General features: G+C 44.1%; 1 protein-coding gene across 1 annotated transcript; it reads left to right on the top strand.

Moving 5' to 3' along the window:
* The first annotated feature begins 234 nt into the window (after positions 1–234).
* On the top strand, positions 235–23,086 carry BCL2L12 (BCL2 like 12). Its single transcript, XM_069946695.1, has 7 exons — positions 235–368; positions 12,644–12,827; positions 14,047–14,681; positions 15,834–15,998; positions 17,047–17,156; positions 18,951–19,220; positions 22,355–23,086. The coding sequence occupies exons 2-7, from the start codon at positions 12,658–12,660 to the stop codon at positions 22,400–22,402; spliced, it is 1,398 nt and encodes a 465-aa protein (XP_069802796.1). The 5' UTR covers positions 235–368; positions 12,644–12,657; the 3' UTR covers positions 22,403–23,086.
* The last annotated feature ends 855 nt before the right edge of the window (positions 23,087–23,941 follow it).

The following is a 23,941-nucleotide window of genomic DNA, read 5'->3' on the forward strand; positions in this document are numbered from 1 at the left end:
TGAACCCTTGTAGGGACGTGTGGACCCCGCGGCCCTTCCTGTCAGGCAGTCCACCCACACAGAGCACTCAGTAGCCCTCCAGCAGTTGTCAGGACATGCTGGCCCTTGTGGTCCCGCCACACCCCGCACCCAGAGCGCCACAGCCTCCACACGTCTACACTGAGGTAATGTAACTCCTCACCTCACTCACCAGTCCTCCCTCCCCATGACGTCAGAGCCCAGCCCCGAGGGGACTGAGCGCGCATGCGCACTGTACTTTCCTGACTCCCCAAGAAGTTTAGCAGCTCATTGATGATCCCGATCCGGGAGGCGGACGGTCCGGTGTCCACAATCCTCGGTACCCGGAGCAGCCGCTGTGTGTGCGACAGGTGAGTACAGGCCGACGTGACTTGTGATGTGCTCTTCAACACAGTACACACTGATGCGGTTTGTTATGCGTTTTTATATACTAGCAAGTTATGCGTTTTTATATACTAGCAAGACAAGCATATGAAAGTTCTTATAGTCAGTCCAGAAATGCCTGTATTACATTATAGCCTTGCTATATGCTATCTTAGAAATCAGTTTTGTCTTAGAAGTCAGTTTAGGAAGGCTGCCAGTGCATGCTGGGAGTTGTAGTTTTGCACCAACTGTAGAGTCCGTCCAAGCTGTCAGATCTGATCAACCTGGTGCAAATCCCTGCCCTGTGCTGATGGTTTGCTACAATGTATCAGTCTGAAGGCTTCTTATCTTACATCATAATACTGGATGCAATTGTATCAGACTCCGCTACACGAGGCTGAAGTTGTTTTCTTATTCGGCCAGTTTCTTATTCGGGGCTGAAGTTGGTTTCTTATTCGGCAGTTTCTTATTCAGAGGATTTTTCTTTTTCCTGTTTTAGCTATTATGCTTACAGAAAATGTATAATATTCATACCCTACCGTAAGTGAGGGGCCCTGAGGGGACCGGTGATAAAAATGGCAAAAAAGATCCCACGGTTGGCATAAAAATGGGCATGAAAGTAAAACCACAAAATTATTATTTAAAAATAAAATTGACTTTGGGCCACTGATCTCACACTGATAATACACAGAGAGGGATGCCCCGCATCACACCCAAGAGAGTCCAGCCTGGCCCAAAGTGGTTCTGGGTATAAAAACTGGCATCAAAGTGGGCACATAGCCATTTTTCATGATTTGAATAAGTAACAGCTATTTTCAAAGGGTTAAATGAGTTTGGGCCACTGATCTCACACTACATACACACAGAGAGGGATGCCCCGCATCACATCCAAGAGAGTCCAGCCTGGCCCAAAGTGGTTCTGGGTATAAAAACTGTCATCAAAGTGGGCAGATTGGCATTTTTTCCTAATTTGAATAAGTAACAGCTGTTTTCAAAGGGTTAAATGAGTTTGGGCCACTGATCTCACACTGATAATACACAGAGAGGGATCCCCCGCATCACATCCAAGAGAGTCCAGCCTGGCCCAAAGTGGTTCTTGGTATAAAAACTGGCATCAAAGTGGGCAGATTGGCATTTTTTCCTAATTTGAATAACAGCTGTTTTCAAAGGGTTAAATGAGTTTGGGCCACTGATCTCACACTACATACACACAGATAGGCATGCCCCGCATCACACCCAAGAGAGTCCAGCCTGGCCCAAAGTGGTTCTGGGTATAAAAACTGGCATCAAAGTGGGCACATAGCCATTTTTCATGATTTGAATAAGTAACAGCTATTTTCAAAGGGTTAAATGAGTTTGGGCCACTGATCTCACATTGATATTACACAGAGAGGGATGCCCCGCATCACATCCAAGAGAGTCCAGCCTGGCCCAAAGTGGTTCTGGGTATACAAACTGGCATCAAAGTGGGCAGATTGGCATTTTTCCCAATTTGAATAAGTAACAGCTGTTTTCAAAGGGTTAAATGAGTTTGGGCCACTGATCTCACACTACATACACACAGAGAGGGATGCCCCCCATCACATTCAAGAGATTCCAGCCTGGCCCAAAGTGGTTCTGGGTATAAAAACTGTCATCAAAGTGGGCACATAGCCATTTTTCATGATTTGAATAAGTAACAGCTGTTTTCAAAGGGTTAAATGAGTTTGGGCCACTGATCTCACACTACATACACACAGATAGGCATTCCCCGCATCACATCCAAGAGAGTCCAGCCTGGCCCAAAGTGGTTCTGGGTATAAAAACTGGCATCAAAGTGGGCAGATTGGCATTTTTTCCTAATTTGAATAAGTAACAGGTATTTTCAAAGGGTTAAATGAGTTTGGGCCACTGATCTCACACTGATAATACACAGAGAGGGATCCCCCGCATCACATCCAAGAGAGTCCAGCCTGGCCCAAAGTGGTTCTTGGTATAAAAACTGGCATCAAAGTGGGCAGATTGGCATTTTTTCCTAATTTGAATAACAGCTGTTTTCAAAGGGTTAAATGAGTTTGGGCCACTGATCTCACACTACATACACACAGATAGGGATGCCCCGCATCATACCCAAGAGAGTCCAGCCTGGCCCAAAGTGGTTCTGGGTATAAAAACTGGCATCAAAGTGGGCAGATTGGCATTTTTCCCAATTTGAATAAGTAACAGGTATTTTCAAAGGGTTAAATGAGTTTGGGCCACTGATCTCACACTGATAATACACAGAGAGGGATGCCCCGCATCACAACCAAGAGAGTCCAGCCTGGCCCAAAGTGGTTCTGGGTATAAAAACTGGCATCAAAGTGGGCACATAGCCATTTTTCATGATTTGAATAAGTAACAGCTGTTTTCAAAGGGTTAAATGAGTTCGGGCCACTGATCTCACACTGATAATACACAGAGAGGGATCCCCCGCATCACATCCAAGAGAGTCCAGCCTGGCCCAAAGTGGTTCTGGGTATAAAAACTGGCATCAAAGTGGGCACATAGCCATTTTTCATGATTTGAATAAGTAACAGCTGTTTTCAAAGGGTTAAATGAGTTTGGGCCACTGATCTCACACTGATAATACACAGAGAGGGATCCCCCGCATCACATCCAAGAGAGTCCAGCCTGGCCCAAAGTGGTTCTGGGTATAAAAACTGGCATCAAAGTGGGCACATAGCCATTTTTCATGATTTGAATAAGTAACAGCTATTTTCAAAGGGTTAAATGAGTTTGGGCCACTGATCTCACACTACGTACACACAGATAGGCATGCCCCGCATCACATCCAGGAGACTCCAGCCTGGCCCAAAGTGGTTCTGGGTATAAAAACTGGCATCAAAGTGGGCAGATTGGCATTTTTCCCAATTTGAATAAGTAACAGGTATTTTCAAAGGGTTAAATGAGTTTGGGCCACTGATCTCACACTGATAATACACAGAGAGGGATCCCCCGCATCACATCCAAGAGAGTCCAGCCTGGCCCAAAGTGGTTCTGGGTATTTTGTGAATAAATGTTTAGCGCCGCACTACCCCTTTAAGCAAACAGGGCTAAAGTACTCAGGAGGCATTTGTCAGCATAACAGGATCCCAGAATTAGCTGTCCCATCTCTTCTTATTAAACGTTTCTCGGCTAACCCTGAATACATTTCTATAATAACAATACCTGCAGCAATGTTTTCTGCTGACAGGTCTGCTTTAGGCTATGTTAGGCCTCATTCACACATCCATAGTTCAGCCAGTGAATACGGACCTGTAATGGTGGACCGCACTATGAATGTGCAGTAACAGTGCTACGCAGTTTACGGAGCACTATGTAGAAGACAATGATTCGTGCCGCAAATCCAAGTCCACACTATAATCTATCCTTTATTTTTTTGTAGCGTGGGACGTGGACCTGAACACTTGTACAGATGTGTGAACAGGGCCATTGAAATATATTTGTCCTATGTGTTGCCTGCAATGTCAGGGTCCCCTTGTAGCCATATAGGACCCCTTTGTAGCCAGTAAGACCGCCCTTGTAGCCAGCAGAACCTGATTACGGGAGCATTGATGTCCCTGTACCCAGTGGGATTAGCAGATGCATGCTGCAATACTAATGATTGCACTGCGCACGTGTAGGAAGGCCGTTCTGGGTACGAGAGATGGCTTTGCCCCCAAGTGCTGACGTCACCATACCCAAGAAGATGAAAGAAAGTAGGACATCACTGTAAGAAAGGTTGCATCATGTGACTGGACCAGCAATCTCCGAGTAAAGCCAACAAGGAATATATAAGTTCTTTAGTTAAGGGTTAATTTTAGTTCTTTTTTTTTCAATTTTTCCAGGAATACCCCTTTAGGCTATGTTTAAACAAAGTAAAAATAAGGGCAAATAATGACCATTATTAAAGGGGAACTGTCAGCCAGTTAGATTAATCTAAACTGCTGATAGCTCCTTATTGCACCAAAAACACCATGGATAAAGGTATGTGTTTTACCTTAATCCTCATTACCGTTTCAGTAAAGTTTGGCATTTGCTCCAAAGTCTGGTAAGGACCCACAGGGCATCCCTCTCTGTGTATTAGCAGTGTGATGCGGGGGATCCCTCTCTGTGTATTAGCAGTGTGATGCGGGGGATCCCTCTCTGTGTATTATCAGTGTGATGCGGGGGATCCCTCTCTGTGTATTATCAGTGTGATGTGGGGCATCCCTCTCTGTGTATTATCAGTGTGAGATCAGTGGCCCAAACTCATTTAACCCTTTGAAAATAGCTGTTACTTATTCAAATCGTGAAAAATGGCTATGTGCCCACTTTGATGCCAGTTTTTATACCCAGAACCACTTTGGGCCAAGCTGGACTCTCTTGGTTGTGATGCGGGGCATCCCTCTCTGTGTATTATCAATGTGAGATCAGTGGCCCAAACTCATTTAACCCTTTGAAAATACCTGTTACTTATTCAAATTAGGAAAAATGCCAATCTGCCCACTTTGATGCCAGTTTTTATACCCAGAACCACTTTGGGCCAGGCTGGACTCTCTTGGGTATGATGCTGGGCATCCCTCTCTGTGTATTATCAGTGTGAGATCAGTGGCCCAAACTCATTTAACCCTTTGAAAACAGCTGTTACTTATTCAAATTAGGAAAAAATGCCAATCTGCCCACTTTGATGCCAGTTTTTATACCCAGAACCACTTTGGGCCAGGCTGGACTCTCTTGGTTGTGATGCGGGGCATCCCTCTCTGTGTATTATCAGTGTGAGATCAGTGGCCCAAACTCATTTAACCCTTTGAAAATACCTGTTACTTATTCAAATTGGGAAAAATGCCAATCTGCCCACTTTGATGCCAGTTTTTATACCCAGAACCACTTTGGGCCAGGCTGGACTCTCTTGGATGTGATGCGGGGCATCCCTCTCTGTATATTATCAGTGTGAGATCAGTGGCCCAAACTCATTTAACCCTTTGAAAATAGCTGTTACTTATTCAAATCATGAAAAATGGCTATGTGCCAACTTTGATGCCAGTTTTTATACCCAGAACCACTTTGGGCCAGGCTGGACTCTCTTGGGTATGATGCGGGGCATCCCTCTCTGTGTATTATCAGTGTGAGATCAGTGGCCCAAACTCATTTAACCCTTTGAAAATAGCTGTTACTTATTCAAATCATGAAAAATGGCTATATGCCCACTTTGATGCCAGTTTTTATACCCAGAACCACTTTGGGCCAGGCTGGACTCTCTTGGGTATGATGCGGGGCATCCCTCTCTGTGTAATATCAATGTGAGATCCGTGGCCCAAACCCATTTAACCCTTTGAAAACAGCTGTTTCTTATTCAAATTAGGAAAAAATGCCAATCTGCCCACTTTGATGCCATATTTTATACCCAGAACCACTTTGGGCCAGGCTGGACTCTCTTGGTTGTGATGCGGGGCATCCCTCTCTGTGTATTATCAGTGTGAGATCAGTGGCCCAAACTCATTTAACCCTTTGAAAATACCTGTTACTTATTCAAATTGGGAAAAATGCCCATCTGCCCACTTTGATGCCAGTTTTTATACCCAGAACCACTTTGGGCCAGGCTGGACTCTCTTGGATGTGATGCGGGGCATCCCTCTCTGTGTATTATCAGTGTGAGATCAGTGGCCCAAACTCATTTAACCCTTTGAAAATACCTGTTACTTATTCAAATTGGGAAAAATGGCTCTGTGCCCACTTTGATGCCAGTTTTTATACCCAGAACCACTTTGGGCCAGGCTGGACTCTCTTGGATCTGATGCGGGGCATGCCTATCTGTGTGTATGTAGTGTGAGATCAGTGGCCCAAACTCATTTAACCCTTTGAAAACACCTGTTACTTATTCAAATCATGAAAAATGGCTATGTGCCCACTTTGATGCCAGTTTTTATACCCAGAACCACTTTGGGCCAGGCTGGACTCTCTTGGTTGTGATGCTGGGCATCCCTCTCTGTGTATTATCAGTGTGAGATCAGTGGCCCAAACTCATTTAACCCTTTGAAAACACCTGTTACTTATTCAAATCATGAAAAATGGCTATGTGCCCACTTTGATGCCAGTTTTTATACCCAGAACCACTTTGGGCCAGGCTGGAGTCTCTTGGATGTGATGCGGGGCATGCCTATCTGTGTGTACGTAGTGTGAGATCAGTGGCCCAAACTCATTTAACCCTTTGAAAATAGCTGTTACTTATTCAAATCATGAAAAATGGCTATGTGCCCACTTTGATGCCAGTTTTTATACCCAGAACCACTTTGGGCCAGGCTGGACTCTCTTGGGTATGATGCGGGGCATCCCTCTCTGTGTATTATTAGTGTGAGATCAGTGGCCCAAACTCATTTAACCCTTTGAAAACAGCTGTTACTTATTCAAATTAGGAAAAAATGCCAATCTGCCCACTTTGATGCCAGTTTTTATACCCAGAACCACTTTGGGCCAGGCTGGACTCTGTTGGATGTGATGCGGGGGATCCCTCTCTGTGTATTATCAGTGTGAGATCAGTGGCCCAAACTCATTTAACCCTTTGAAAACAGCTGTTACTTATTCAAATTAGGAAAAAATGCCAATCTGCCCACTTTGATGCCAGTTTTTATACCCAGAACCACTTTGGGCCAGGCTGGACTCTGTTGGATGTGATGCGGGGGATCCCTCTCTGTGTATTATCAGTGTGAGATCAGTGGCCCAAACTCATTTAACCCTTTGAAAATAGCTGTTACTTATTCAAATCATGAAAAATGGCTATGTGCCCACTTTGATGCCAGTTTTTATACCCAGAACCACCTTGGGCCAGGCTGGACTCTCTTGGGTGTCATGCGGGGCATCCCTCTCTGTGTATTATCAGTGTGAGATCAGTGGCCCAAAGTCATTTTTATTTTTAAATAATAATTTTGTGGTTTTACTTTCATGCCCATTTTTATGCCAACCGTGGGGTCTTTTTTGCCATTTTTATCACCAGTCCTTTCAGGGCCCCTCACTTACGGTAGGGTATGAATATTATACATTTTCTGTAAGCATAATAGCTAAAACAGGAAAAAGAAAAATCCTCTGAATAAGAAACTGCCGAATAAGAAACCAACTTCAGCCCCGAATAAGAAACTGGCCGAATAAGAAAACAACTTCAGCCTCGTCTCCGCTACAAGGTATAAACCTCACTGACAGCAAGAACCAGTCTATTATAAAGAACCGGGCTATTATAAATGACTGGTCTATTATAAAGAACCGGGCTATTATAAATGACTGGTCTATTATATATTATAAAGAACTATTATAAAGTGGCAGAATGTATGAGATGGAACGGCCCCTGTAGGTGATAGAGGGATCTGATCCTATGGGAGGATCACACTGGCGATGGATCACCACAGATTTCCAGAATCGGAGCGGATCTCTCTGTGGCGCCCTGTGACACGGCTCAGAGCTGTCTGTTTCTTGACACAACCTGTCATTGAGGTAGATAGATGTTTGCTGACATTATTGTTGTGTCCAGTGAAGAAATCTCTTAGACAATGGAGACAGTGGAAACAATGGAGTCTATGGAGACCCAGAGCGATCAAAACATTTGAAATGTTTGTGTGTCATGTCAGAAGTTTTCTTTTAAAGTGACAGTAACATTGGTGCAGTCTCCGCCCAGGCTGCCCTTGTGTCAATGAGTCCACAATGAAGGAAATCATTATTCCTGGGTAGTATCGTCCATGTGTGAACTCTGCCCTGTTGCTTGTAAACATTTTATGGCTGAAACTCTGTACTGTAATATTGTGAGTATCGGATATGCAAACAAGGGAGTGGACGGTACCTGTACGGTGATCGTCTCAACTTTCATCACATCCTGATATCTGCATATTATAGTGCAACACAATAGGCTTCTATTGTATCCTTACCGGGAAAGATTGGGGGATTTCAGACACCCCCACCAATAGAACATTGAGGCCTGGCTATACACACGTCAGCTGAATCTACCAGTGTTAATGGTATCAGCTGACAATTTAATATAAGGTGGTCTCCCGACTTGCAGCAGGTGGGGTAGACTAGGGTTGAGTAGTTGGATATTTACATGCCCAATCCTTTTGTTCTCGGGGAGCTAAGCTGTCACCAGAGATGTCTGACAGCAGTTTTCTCCCCATTAAGAACACAAGGGCTTTCCAAAGAGCTGAGCTTGCATGTATATCCAGAGAGATGACCACACAGCAGCCCATTGGATACAGACATTTAGGGCATGATCACACTACGGAATCCGCATGGATAAGCTGCGGCGGATTTAGTGTGCGCTCCCGCCTAAACATCTGGTCGACCCATAGGCTCCATTCTATGGTCAGATGGTCAGGTGGATTATGTTGTCTGCCTAAAGAATTGACATGTCAGTTCTTTTTTGAGCGGACGGCGGAATCTGCCTGAATAGATTTCTACAGCGGATTCCGTAGTGTGTATACGCCTTTAAAGGCAAACTAGAAGAGCAGAAGTTTAGGGGGATTCCATTTCTAGTGATGCTGTATGGCAAGGATGGGGAACCTTTGGCCCGCTGGATTGTTGCAAAACTACAATGATGGGAATTTTAGTTTTGCAACGACTCGAGGGCCAATGGTTACCCATCCCCTATGTAAGGCAAAGTAGCTGTCATTCGAAAGATGGGGGGCGGCGTGGGGCTGAGTGGCCATTGGGCATCCAATGGGCAGAAGTGGTGCCAACCCCTACCTGGTGCTGTAGTTAGAGTACATTGTATAAGGGTACAAACCCACATACCGTATACGCAGCAAATACGCAGCAGATTTGATGGTGCAGATTTGATGCTGTGTTCAGTTATTTAGATCTAATCTGCTGGGTATTTGCTGCGTATCACAGCAGTAAATACGCTGCATATACGGTGTGGGTTTATACCCTATGTCTCGGGATGTTAGCTATGTAACTAGTCAGTGCCTCCACCATTAGTATTGTTGTTACAGGTAGATGTCACTCCAGTGTACAGCATACAGGCGTGCACTGCACTAATCTTCCTTCATGCTGCGTGGACTGGTTGTTTAGACGCAGGCGTGACCCTGTAGTAAAATATCAGGTTGCACTCGGTAATTCATATCTCATACCCGTCACTGCGAGGAAACAAACAGAAGTTCCCTATTGTTTTGCTTACATTGTGTAAAGCTCAGACCCGCAGTAACATCAGTGCTAGAATCACTCCACTTCTTAAAGGGAAATTCCAGCTAAACTTCACTTTATAGTCAACAGATTCGGAGTCCTTCCTGTGATCTAGAACAATGGGATTAAAAGCAAGGAACTTGAAAAACATGTTTACTACCCAGCAGTGCGGCTCTTTACCTCAGGGCTGCAGTGTTGGAGCGAGTTTAAAGGGGTTATCCAGCGCTACAAAAACATGGCCACTTTCCCCCTACTGTTGTCTCCAATTTGGGTGGGGTTTTGAAACTCTGTTCCATTGAAGTAAATGGAGTTTAATTGCAAACCACACCTGAACTGGAGACAACAGTAGGGGGAAAAGTGGCCATGTTTTTGTAGTGCTGGATAACCCCTTTGAAAGAAAAAACGGCCATGTTTTTGTAGCACTGGATAACCCTTTTAAAAGGGTTATCCAGCGCTACAAAAACATGGCCGTTTTTTCTTTCAGAGACAACAGGAGCTACAAAACCTGCACCTAAACTGGAGACAAGAGTAGGGCGGTGGCCATGGTTTTTGTACTGCTAGACTGCTACTGTACTGTACTGCTTAAAAGGTTTTATTGTAATCAAAATTGTCTGATTGGCAGGTGGTCTGACTGCTGGGACCCCCCTCCCCCCAGAACAGAGGCCCTATGGGTGAGCATGCATTCAGCTGTTTACTTTTATGGGACTGCCAGTCATCTACTGAGCATGATCACTATCAGTCCTATAGAGATCTAATGAGGCAGCAGTGGGCATGCTTAACCACCATTCCATTCAAACGGGGGCAGAAGTCTTCTGGTGATCATTGGGGTCCCAGCATTCAGCTCTGTTTCTCCTATCCTGTGAATAAAGATTAGAAAGGGTTGTATGAGAAGAAATGAAAAAGAAAAGGTGCCCCACATTGGCTGTGTCTGGTATTGCAGCTCATTCCTATTTTTGAGATAGAGCAGAACTCTAATAACAGACCACGTAGAAAGGTAGCGTCAGTTCGGAGAAAACAGTCTGACATTATTTACATCTCATACATGAGTACATTTGTTGGTCCATAAGAACTGGCACAGGCCCTGGGCTTCTGTTGTCATCAGAGAAAAGGAAGGGTCCACAATCTTGTGTGCTAGTATACTATGTATTATAGAAGTCGTGGCATTTAGGATAGGTCAGAGTTTCGGTCTGTAACCCCCAGGAGCCATGTACAAACAATACCCGCTCTGCACCCATTATGCAAACTTTACCATTTTTAGACTTTTTCCTGGAATTTGCTCTGTGCACAGAATGCAGACCAGTGACATTCCTGTACTAGGACCAGAAAGAAGGGTTATTGACATTTTTCCATTTTTCATTCAGTTCTGCTCTAAAGTGTCTTTAAAGAAGGGTAGAAATCTGAGTAGAAATATCTATTTTCTGTATACAGCTCCTATGCAGTCCTATGTGTTGTGGTTACCAGGGCTGTGGAGTCGAGTAAGCACTAGTTTTGGCTGGAGTCAGAGTTGTAAAAAATGTCCGACTCCGATTCCAGCTTTAAAAAAAATCTTTTAAAAAATGAGAATTTAGTTTTGATTGGAGTTTTATATAAGTTTTGCTCATCAATATATTTTATAAGCAACATTCTAATAGGACACTGAATATTAGTTCACACACAGCATGCACTACGGCTGTTTGCCATGAATTTTCTATGGCCTTAGTTCGGTGAACAGTGGCCGTAGTTAACCCTAGGTGCACACAATGTATGGCCGTGCTCACAGCTGTACACTGCAGAGGGCTATGGATAATTGGATTGCAGGCACACCCAAAGGTGCCCACAGTCCAAATAGAAATAAAATAACATCCCTGCGGCCAATATAGGAGATGTGCAAACGTGTCAACAGCTGATGTTTTTAACAGCATATGAACATGCACCTTATTATTGTCTTCCAGTGTGTAGTGTGCTCCGTATTTTGTGGAAAATTAAAGGTGTACTTCTAAAAAAAAAAACATGGGAAGGCAAAAATGAGCTTGGTGATGTCACAAAACTGCGGCTTGTGGATGGCTTTGCAGATTGCAATGAGCCCTCCGCACATTTTGCCCTTTCCCATAGACTTCTATTGGAGTGTCCGCACCGCAGTTGTGTACTCCCATTACAACCTGTCCAATTTTTTTTTTTGCGTTTTGGATCTGCAAATTTACACTATGTATGAACAGCGCCATAGAAATGAATGGGTTGCAAAGGATTCAGTATATTGAAAAATACTGACATGTAAATGAGTCCTTAGAGTCAGGAGGTCAACATTGTAAGAAATCCTCAAATCCTGTACTTTTATTAAAAAAAAAAAATCCTATATTTAGAAATAGCAAGTATATATTACGAGCTTGTCATATGTCTCCATCATAGATAGAAAGCTCATGACGTCCTCTGCTCCATCCTCATTTACCCAAAAAGGCTTTGTAACCGGAGTTTTTTCTGGTGTCCACAATGGTGTGTAATAAGTCTATTACTTAGTGATACTCTGCCCTCTCAGAAAACACTTCCTTGTGATGCTGTGTAATCGAAGATTGCTATGCAAAACTATTAGCTGTCATCTTCAGGTTACACCCTATAGATTATAAAGGAAGTCAATCCTTGTGCTAAGACGGGATCTGTGTACAGTGAGTTAGTGTACGGCAATGACATCTTACCCTGTACTAGGGGGAAGTCCCAAGGTACCTTATCTGTGGTGTCAGGAGAAGTCTGGATGGTATTGAGCAAGTTTAAAGGGGTATTCCCATAGATAATGGTATATGACCAGGATATGACATCACTTATGATCAGTGGGACTATATAAAATGATGGGGCTTCCGACCATCTGCTGTGTACACAACACTACAATCCAAGTGAATAAGGTGAGCTGCATTACAGAGAGTGGCGTCGTGCAGGGAGAAACATTGCTGCAGCCCTTTCATCAGGATCAGTGAGGTCCCATAGGACTGACCTCTATCTGGGGAGAGAAGAGCTAAGCCCTGGCTTCTCCTATATCATTCTATCTCAGTGGGGGTGTGAACACCAAGACCCTGACTGATCAAAGGACTTTTGTATAAAAACAAAAAAAAAAGTTTTTGAAGTGACAGACTTACCTATGTCCCTTGTATTTCAGAGCAGTGATGTGGAATGGACACAGTCGCCAACCCCACAAATGACGACCTCAGCCTGATAAAGGTGAAAGCGGAAACTAAATGCGTCTTGGAAGCCTTTCTGAAAAGATCTTTGAGTCAAGACGAGGGACGACATCTAGGACACGTGGGGCGCGCATATCATGACCCTAAGAAGTATATCCACAGGTACGTCCTCTAGTGGTCTCTAATAACTTTTAGGGTAGCTTCACACGTACCGTATCACAGTGGATTTTCTGCTGCGGATCCGCAGCGGATTTGATGCTGTGTTTATTCATGTAGTCAAATCTGCTGCAGATCTGTTAAAGCTACCCTTAAGGAAGTATATTGTAATGAAATGCCTGATGGGGGAATTTAAAGGGCTTGTCCAGCAAAAATCTTCTTCTTTCATTTCAACTGGTGTCAAAGTTATACAGATTTGTAATTTACTTCTATTTAAAAATCTCAAGTCTTCCCATACTTATCAGCTGCTGTATGTCCTGCTGGAAATGTTTTCTTTCCAGTCTGAGGGTATGTGCACACTGAGGAAAACACGCGGAGGACTTGGGGCGAATTCCGATGCTCGCCCCCACACACTCCCGCCTCACTCGCCGCCTGTGCCATAGACTCCATTCTATGGTCAGGCAGATTCTGGCGTCTGTCCGAAAAATGAACGGGTTCATTCTTCGGGCAGATGGCGGAATCTCCCTGACCAAAAGATTGAGTCTGAGGCACAGGCGGAGATGCGCGTGGGGCGAGCTGCAAAATCCACGTTGAGTGATCCGCCCGGGTTCCGTAGTGTGCACATACCCAAACACAGTGCTCTCTGCTGACCTCTCTGGCCGAGACAGGAACTGTCCAGAGCAGAAGAGGTTTTCTGTGGGGATTTGCTGCTGCTCTGGGCAGTTCCTGTCTCGGCCAGAGATGTCAGCAGAGAGTACTATGTGAGGCTGAAAAGAAAACCTTTCCTGCAGGGCATACAGTAGCTAATAAGTATGGGAAGACTTGAGATTTCTTAAAAAGAAGTAAATTACAAATCTTTATAACTTTTTGACACCAGTTGATTTGAAAGAAAAAGATTTTTGCTGGACAACCCCTTTAATAATAGGAACAACTGAATATTGCATAAGAAATCTCCCAGTTCTGCAGTTTTCTTTAGGGAAAGCAAAAGCTGTTGGGGTAACTAGATGGGGTGAACTATTATTGGTCAAACAGGCAGGTAAAACCTATGGCTGGTAGCAGTAAAGAGCTCTATGAGCAGTCCAGCGGGTGCGGCCCTGCTGCCTCGTGAAGGCTTTGTGATCGGCATTCGTTTACAGAGATCAGTGCCCTTTAACAAACTGGATCAGCCATCTAATAAATCCTATAATGTGTACTGTACTTTGTTGTTTTTCCTCTCTCTTCTAAGGGCGAGTCATGAGGACGGTAAAGAACTGTTTGCAAAGAAAACTAAAAAGTCAGATCGAAAGAAAAGCAAAGAACCTGAAAAAGATGAAAGGAGCAGGAGCCCGACATTCGGAGAGCAGTCGACCTCAGGGCTTAATGGTACCTGGAATTCTCTGCACGAGGAGATCAATCGGGTGGAAGAGAAGAAACACGATTTCAAGACGAACATCAAAAAACTGCTGAGAAGAAACAGTCAGACCAAAGAGAAGGCGGTGACACCAAAGGAAAGGAACGGGAGTACTCACAGTAAATCCAGGGACTCCATTGAGGCTGTACTAGATGACCATGGGAAAGGGGCGGCCAAAGCGAGTTCCTTAAAACGCCCCAAGTCTCCTAACCCCTTACTTGCCTGCACTGTGGCGTCCTCTACACTTTCTTTAACGGAAGAGGGGCCATACGAAACGCACTCCCACGAGAAGCACTTGCCAAATGGAACACCAAAGAAAGTGAGTCACTCCTCCTTCTCCTTTAAAAAATTGCTTAAGAAGAAAACACACAAGGACCATTCTGTGGACACGGACTCCAACCCTGTCAGGCCTGACTCTCTGCCTGTGAAACCATGCTATGAAGACCAGCCTATCCTTGTTGGGGACACTGGTATGAATGTGTTATTGCTTATCCATTCTTCTTAAATCTTTGCCCTGAATTTTCCTGTTGGCTGTAGACAAAGACGAGATGGCAGCTCAGATTTTACAAATCATCATTATCGGTCGCACGTCATCCTGGGTAAACAGGATATGTGGCTGACGATGATGAAATTGGCCTTCAGTTGATTGACCCATGCAAAACAGGGATTGGAAAACTACAACTCCCATCATGCTTGGACAGCTAAAACTTTGTCTATCTAGGCATGATGAAAATTGTAGCTTTGGAGAGCCAAAGGTTCATTAGACGAACACCAATAAACAATGTCATATGCCCATGTAAAAGGGCTTCAAGAAAAATAAAATAAGCATTACACTTATCCCCCGCTGCTGCTGCAGTACTGATGCTCACCGATCCTGATAAACTCTGCTTTCTGGTCCTGTGCTAACACATAAGAATTAGCTGGACGTGCCCCTTCAGCCATGCATTGCGATTGTGACTACTAGTGGTTGGCTGAGCCCGCATTTTAAAGTATTTCCTGTGTACAGTTTTTAGCGGGGATCTATAATCCTCAGATCCTGCTGATAGTTCCCCTTTAAGGTCCCTATACACCTTACACTTTAGAGGGCTGAACCCACTGCAAATGGTGGATTTGGCTGGCAATCTAAGGTGTACTGGCCCGCCCCACACAACCACTGACAGATAATGTCGGTGGCGATAGGGGTCAGGAAAATTATGTCCCACCACTTTATTCAGAAAGTGTTAAGTCGCAGCGAGAGCACTCTCTACAGCTTACCCCTCTCTATAGAGAACACAGGAACGCTCAGCTGTGCCGAACATTCCTGTGTGTGGAGGACGAGCGGAAGACATAACTGACAGCCGGACGATCATTTGGCTGTCAGTTCTTGAAGGTTTATGGCCATCTTTACTTGGTGATCTCAGGCCCGGAGACCTGGTGGCTTATAAAGTTCACTAGGGTTGTCTCTTGTATATGCCTGTTGGGGCATACAATGCGAATGCTGCTTTATTGCTAAAAAAAAAAAAAAAAAAAAGAGAAAGACGTGGCTGACACACCTTTTTCTAGAATACACCTTGGAGGTTAGTTGGTCCCTTTATAGGCCCAATATAGGATCTTTCACAATTGTATATTTTTTGTATTAGCAGGGAAGCTTGAAAACTCTGAGATTTACTCATTGGCTGCAAAGAAGCTGGAGACATTAATCAGACACAAGAAGCTGAAGAGTCCCCAGGAGCCCCTGAAGATTCCCGCTGCTCCAGCATCCAAGCCCCCGAAGATTCCCGCTGCTCCAGAAATTAGATGTCCTATAGGTGAGATTTTTGTTTCTTCCTGTGTAATATTCACCAACTTTTGTCTCTTTTTCTATGCTCAGTCCGTACATATATGACTAGTCTGATAGATTTCCAGCTTGTTCCTGGCAGAATCTTGTGAATTGCAAGGATGACCATTGCTTTGACCCACTACTTGTTTCTTCTGCAAAGTTGCATCAGGGCAATGATATAAAACTTGTGGCCTGAACACAGACACAGCCCACAAAGACATAGCTGTGTGCATCCATATGTCCAAGCTTGTACTAAACACAGTACATAGGAGCACACCACTTGTATGTTAGGTTTGCAGGGTGAAACCCTGGAGAATAAAGAATAGGAGCTGTAGAACGAGGTCCATTTGAAGAGTTGTTCCTTTTGTATACACTGGTTATATATATACACACACTCACCGGCCACTTTATTAGGTACACCATGCTAGTAATGGGTTGGACCCCCTTTTGCCTTCAGAACTGCCTCAATTCTTCGTGGCATAGATTCAACAAGGGGCTGGAAGCATTCCTCAGAGATTTTGGTCCATATTGACATGATGGCATCACACAGTTGCTGCAGATTTGTCTGCTGCACATCCATGATGCGAATCTCCCGTTCCACCACATCCCAAACCATTCTCTGTAAACCCTAGAGATGGTTGTGCGTGAAAGTCCCAGTAGATCAGCAGTTTCTGAAATACTCAGACCAGCCCTTCTGGCACCAACAACCATGCCACGTTCAAAGGCACTCAAATCACCTTTCTTCCCCATACTGATGCTCGGTTTGAACTGCAGGAGATTGTCTTGACATGTCTACATGCCTAAATGCACTGAGTTGCTGCCATGTGATTGGCTGATTAGAAATTAAGTGGTAACGTGCAGTTGGGACAGGTGTACCTAATAAAGTGGCCGGTGAGTGTATGTGTGTGTGTGTGTATATAATATATATATATATATATTTATTTATTATATATTCGGTTACATAATCTAGATGTAATATGTATTTGCTTATATTGTACCCCTAAACGTCTGAATTTGTGCTTTTCTACAATTTGCAGACAACAATAATGTGATGCCTGAGAAGAGGCCGGCCACTGAGGACAAGGATGAAATCATACGGAAGCTGGTGGCGCTGCTGCAGGAACAGGCCGGGGTTATCAATGAAAAGGTGACCGCTGACTTAGGGGCCTATTCCACGGGAGCGATAATCTGCCCGAATATCGCTAGGTGGAATAGAGAAAATGATTAGCCGATCGGGTCATCGTTTGATCGTTTATTTAGGGCCAGATCTAAAATCATCGGTCCCCCACCGCGCATCGCTAAGTGGAATAGCGAGGCAGGCGACCGACTATTTGAAATAGGACCCGTCCTGTCATAGACAAAAATAGAAAAATGCTGCTGCAGGTGTCAGGACTCACTGCACATACCCCCACCTGCGTACATACAATAAAAAAATTTAAATAAAAAATAAGTTTCTTAGAAAATCATCTGATCAAATAGAATGTACCAACTTACCATGTTAAGGTGACCCCAAGTCAACAAGTGTGAGTGGGGTGCTGGCTATTGGTTCGCTTTTTGTGCACATGTGTGGTGTATGGCTACCTCCTCTCAGCCATGCACTCCACCCAGCTCCTGTGGGTGTTTTACACAGAGTTTAGTTGATCCTGTATGCCCAGTTTTCTAGTCTTATAGTCTGAGAGAGGCTGTTAGCTAAGTATAGGGTCCAACTTTTTTTTGAGGGGGGGTCGCCTTAAAGTGGTGACATTGGTACATTCCAATTGATTAAATAGCTTGCTAAGAACCTCATTTTTTATTTTAAAAAAAAAATTGTCCTGACACTTGCAGTTTGCTGCAGCAATTTTCTATTTTTGTCTGTTATCCACAGCAGCGTGCAAGCTGCACAGTTTCAACAAGTGTGAGTGGCGTGCTGGCTATTCCTTTGCTTTTTTTACTCTGATGATCTGAATAATCATTGTCCACAATAGATTTGCTCCCTTTACATCCACAGTGTATATATGTATATATATATATATATATATATATATATATATATATATATATATATATATATATATATATATATATATATATATAATTATTATTATTATTTTTTTTCACTATATACTTTTGGTAAAGGGTATACCCAAAAAGATGGTTAACAGGAGAAAAGGTGTCTATATAGCTTAGGTTGAACCCGCCAACTGTCTCTATGGCGGGCTTTCAGCAGCTTCATATTGGGGACAGTTTTGTCCACATTAATCAGTGGTGATCCCAGCAATTGGACTCCAGCTTTTTATCCCATGTGGATCAGAGAACTTTTGTAGTTGAGAATACCCCTTTAAGCCCTATTCATCCAGATGCCAGTTATCTCCCTATAGACTTACACACTCATATCTGCAGGCGTGTTTGCTCTCAGCAGAACAAAGCCAACATCTGCCATCGAGAACAGCTGGGAGGTCCCCCGCACATATTAGATTTATCGCTCATCTACATGGACAGATATAAGTCTTTGGTTCTGCTTGCAGTGATTTATCCATTCGGGCTAAGTGGATGTTCTGTTGTAATGGAAATTGGGAAAACTTTTCCAGTTGCTTTGTGAGTTCTACATTGTAAAGCATATAAGGAATTTACATTTCTAATTCACATGGGGGAATACTAATGGACTGAATGAATGGGACACTGGGGGTGGCTGGAAGAGAAGTCAAGTGCCTGTTAGAGCAGTATGCATGTGAATGAAGCTGAGCCCGGGGGGGTAAAGGAAAAGCCGTCATATAGTAAACAGGCCCATGAATGGAAGCTGCAGTCACACCACACATCCATTACCATCACCATTGTTCACCCTGTGAATCTAAATGCAATAAAAAACAGTATATTTAACTTTTTTCTTTACTTAAAAGACTGGCTTTGTAGTTTTATTGCCCGTTACATAATTTTACTGACTGATTTGATTTCCGCCCACCAGATCAGTAAGGATCCCTTCCTCAGGAATACCCTCAGCAGGATGTCCTACGGCAGCTTCTTCCGTCTTGCAGAGGTCTTTACTAGCGGGGCCGAGGTAGAGAAGAATGAAGTGGGCACAAGTGTGAGCCCAGAACTGACAAAAATCGCCCTGACTATGGAACTGACCAGGAAAGTGGCCGGGATTAACAGCCATACCGTACACACACTGATGGGCTACAGTCTCCAGTATATGGACATGTTTGTTCCCTGGCTGCAGCAGCAAGGAGGCTGGGTAATTTCTCAGATTTTTTTCTTATGGCTACTCTTCTTAAAGGAATTGTTTAGTACAGACAATATCCATTCAATTATTCCATTAAAGAGGTTGGCAAATCTATAGTAAAATTGCTCAGTGTATAGTATTAGTCAGTGTACTCACTGTATATACTGACAGCAGCTCCCTGTATACCCCATAGAGCTAAAATCAGACTCTCCTCCTCCAGGTTGTACTGCCCTGCTCTGTGGTGAGTCTGTTCATGAGATGGCTGACATGGAGAAGCATGTAACCATGCCCCGCCTTAGTGTATACCACTGAGCCTGTATATGCCTTTGGAGGTGGGGCATAATCCCATGCTCCTCCATGTCGGCCATCTTATGGACAGCCTTACCACAGAGCAGGACAGCACAGTCTGGAGGAGGGGAGTCTGATTTTAGAAAGGAAATGTCAGCTGTATTTGTTTTTGTTTTTTGTATTTTTTTTTAAATCTAAGCTGTGTGTGTACTCGACCATGTCAAAAGTTTTTGTCAGCGCTGGGACCCCCCTCATGATCGGGAGAAGCAAGCAGCAGCATTTTTCACTCCCAGACTCTGTGTCATTGTAGGATTCAGGCTCCATAGACTTATAATGCTTCTACCAGCTATAACTGGAGATTGGTGAGGTTCTCGGCACTGACTAAAAATTTTGACATGTCTGTGTGACTTAAGTTTTTGTAAATTCCGGAAATGTTTTGATGATGCTAACCCTGCCATATAAGAATTATTTTTTTATCCACTTGTATCTAATTGACACAATCTTAAAAGGGTATTCCACTCAGAATTAAGAGAAGTCCAGTGAAATTCAAACCAAGCAGGCAGGAGGGTGCAGGAACTTAACTTACCCATCCCTGTGCCTCCATAGCGCGGCTTCTGGTCTCGCTGACAGCCACCGGATGTCCTTTTCGTCTGGAATCTGGGTACGACACATACTGGGCTCTCCCAGCTGCAACGTCACAGCCCGGCTGAGCGATAACGCTCAGCCAGTCAGTGAGCGGGCTTTCGCTCACTCAGGTATGGGACGTTGCAGCTGGTGGCTGTCGGTTTGACCTGGGAGCGGCGCTACGGGGCACCAGGACTGGTAAGTATATAGGGGGAGGGGGGGGGGGAAGGGGATGGGAAGGGGATGGGAAGACAGTTATTTAAGGTACATTTCTACACTTTTATATTTATAATGATTTATAGGTGTATGTTTATATGTGGAGATATATGTGTAATCTGTTTTCTTTGGGGGAAAAATAATAAAGAAAGTTTAATATAAAAAAGGATAGTGACAGGAGAAGGTTTGTTAGTAGAGATGAGCGAACCGGGTTCGGGTTCGAGTCCATCCAAACCTGAACGTTCGGTATTTGATTAGCTGGGGCTGCTGAAAGGTTGTCTGGAAAACATGGATACAGCCAATGACTGTATCCATGTTTTCCACATAGCCTTGGTACTTTTTTCAACTTCAGCAGCCACTGCTACCTACCAATCTTTCTCTATTTGTTAGGTAAGATTTGTCCGTTTGCTGAGGACACAAAAGTGTGCAAAAAATTAAAAAAAAAAAGTATACTTTGTTAATTATTTTCCCACACACCCCTGCCTTTCTGCTTTTTTTTTTTTTTTTTTTTCCCTTTTCACTGGACTTCTCCTGTAACTTTGAATATATTGCTGCCCAGGCTATTCTTGCCTCTCCACGCTCCCCAGGTGTTTTACATCTTCGCTCCCCGGCTAAACTATCCCGCCTCCGCTTCTGAGATGGACTCCTCAGCCAATCACTGACTGAGGCGCGTGGATGTGATTGGCTGAGACAAGTCCGTCTTGGAAGTGGAAGCGGCATCATTCAGCCGAGGAGCGAAGATGTTGTTGGAGGACACCAGGGAAGCGTGGAGAGGTAAAAATAGCCTGTTATGTTCTGCGTCTGGGCAGCAACATATTAAGGGTGCCTTCACACCTACCAGATCCTCAGCAGATCTCATGCTGCGGATTAGCAGTGAGATCCGCTGCGGATCCAGTCCCATTAATTTCTATTCATTTTCTCGCAGCGGGATTGACATCCTGCTTTGAGTATGTGCTTTAACCCCCGGTTGCCCGCAGCCCTGCCGCCTGTAGCTCGCAGCCACGCTGCCGAGATCATACATTACCTGCTCTGGCGACGCAGCTGCATGTCAGGCTCCCATCGATCTCTCTCAGCCAATTAGCACCACTAATTGGCTGAGTGGGACCCGAGCCGGGAGCCTGACATGCAGCCGCGTTGCCAGAGCAGGTAATGTATGATCTCTGCTGCGGGCAACAGGGGCTTAAAGCACCTACTCAAAGCAGTATGTCAATCCCCGCTGCGAGTATGTGCTCTATAGAAAAGAATGGGGTTGAATCCGGTAGGTGTGAAGGCACCCTAAATGTTAACTGAGTGGAATACCCCTTTAAATTATACCTATTGTTCCAAAAGAGCTTTATAAACCTGCCTGGTTTTGTTAGATTAACCCTTTAGAGTGGTGACAATGTGATTTTTAGTGATTTAGCTGCTTAGAGTCCCCTCCATGGGCATGGTAGAAATGAGGGAACCTCAAGCACGTGCGGCATTTGATTACCAGTGACTGAAGAAGTCGGATGCAGCCCTAAGGCTGCCAGGAAAACATGGATACAGCGTTAGGCAATAGGTTGTATGCATGTTTTCCAGGACTCACTAGGGCGGCATCTAACTTCTTCAGCCAGTAATCAAATGCAGCACACTTTGGTTCGGACAAACCCAAGTGTGCTTGAGGTTTGCTCATCTGTGCATTTCTCATTTTCTCCTGTTCGTGAGTCTGGGCCAGATCCGGGCGGTTTGCTAGTGATACACAGAACCTTAGTTGTCCTTTCCCTAAGTTGTCAGTCCTTACTGCTATACCATGACATAGTGCTGGAGAAAGTGCACTGCGCTAAGCAGGCTGGTGCTGTGCTAAGGGAAGATTTACACAATACATTGCTATACATGGTAGGGGTTACTGATGCACTGGGTTTGTAAGGTGCTATGTGAATAGGAAGGAAAGAATCCGCAGCAGCACAACAAGGCATTTTCATAGTGATCTCATCAAGTAGAAAAACATTTTGTATACAAACAATTAATTTTTTTTTCCCTCTGTTTTTACCCTACAGGAAAAAATAGTTTCCAATGGAGATCTTCCCGACTTGCAAATTGACTAACATGGCCACATCAGTGATCTACCTCATATTTCACAGCTTCCACCTGCTTTCCTTCTGCTAAGGAAACCGGACAAGATACCATCAACATGGCCTACCTGGACACCTATGGCGTGATATGTGATCCTACTGACATACTGCAATACCTCAGGGAGCAACGTCTGCCAAATACCACCTGTGACTTTTTTTTTTTTTTTTTTGTTAAACTAAGACTTGTATATAACATTGGCATCTGCAGGCACGTGCCATTCACTTATTTTATTGTGGAACAGAAAGCCCTACCCATCTATACCCATGGGGCAAAAAAGGCACAAAACTTCTTTTAACTAACCTTTGGGATTTATATATATTTTTAGATTGTACTGTGAGATGTTGGACACTGACCCAATATGGTTGAACATCTAATGTGAACGGGGCCTCCCAACTCCACCCTGATGGGAGATGTAGTCAGAGTAGAGAAGAATCCGACATGCTGGATTTAAACTTCCCTTTTTGTTTAGGAGATGAGAGGGAAGGAATCCGGAAGCAGCTTTTTTCCTTCTCGCCACTTAAAGCATATACATGCTCCGCTGAGCCGAGTGTGCATATGTATGGAGGAACTGGGAGAAAGAGAAGTCTGCCAAATGGATAGCGATGTATGGCCAACCTAAAGGAGTATTCTGGCCCTAGTGTAAAAATATAGTGTGTGTGTGTGTGTGGTACTTCGATTTTCCTACACCACAGCAGCATAAAAATTTTCAACACTAGGACCAAAATGCCACTTTAAAACTAAAACAGCCATATGGGGCAGCTTGTTGTGTGGCAGGATTGGCATGACTGGGACGGTCTTTAACTCCTGGTTGACAAAACTGAAGGGAATCACTGTACAGATGCCACTTTGCACTCTATTTGTTTACTGTATGTGTGAATGGGAAGATAGACTTTTTACTACTTTTTATAATTGAAACATTACGGTTTCTATCGACAGATGTTTATATTGGTTATAATGTTTGGCTGGCAATAAAATGAATGTACATTTCTTTTTGGTTTTATTACTAGTTTAAAGTATTTTTTTTACACTTCCTTAATCATGTCAAAAGTTCTGGGTCTGTCTCCAGGGATACAGTCAGGGTAGTGGGTGAAATTATGCTTCACTCCCTGCATGTCATGACTCTGTTGCTTCTCTAAAGTGAAATTTACCATTTAGGTACATTGCTTTAAGTATTATACTTTAATTGATTGGCGCAGGGATGCCGGTGGCACAGTCTTTTTTTTTTTTTTTTTTTTTTTTTGAACCGCCATCTGATTCCCATACAAGACACTGCTCTTCTCGGGAGGAACAACCGGACATGAAGCACTGGGGGCAGGACCGCCGCCCCCTCCCAGTGTGATTAAACCCCCTCCCCTCTGTGGTGCAGCTCCATTGATTCTAATCACAGAGTGGAGGGGAGATCGTCACACCAGGGGCCAGCGGACCTGCTCCCAGAGCATCATGCCAGGCCGGTGCTCCTGGGAAGACCAGCGCTGGTTCAAAACAAAGGACTGCACCACCACTGATCCATT

This window comes from Dendropsophus ebraccatus, chromosome 12, assembly GCF_027789765.1.
Source record: "Dendropsophus ebraccatus isolate aDenEbr1 chromosome 12, aDenEbr1.pat, whole genome shotgun sequence".
Taxonomy (NCBI): Eukaryota; Metazoa; Chordata; class Amphibia; order Anura; family Hylidae; genus Dendropsophus; species Dendropsophus ebraccatus.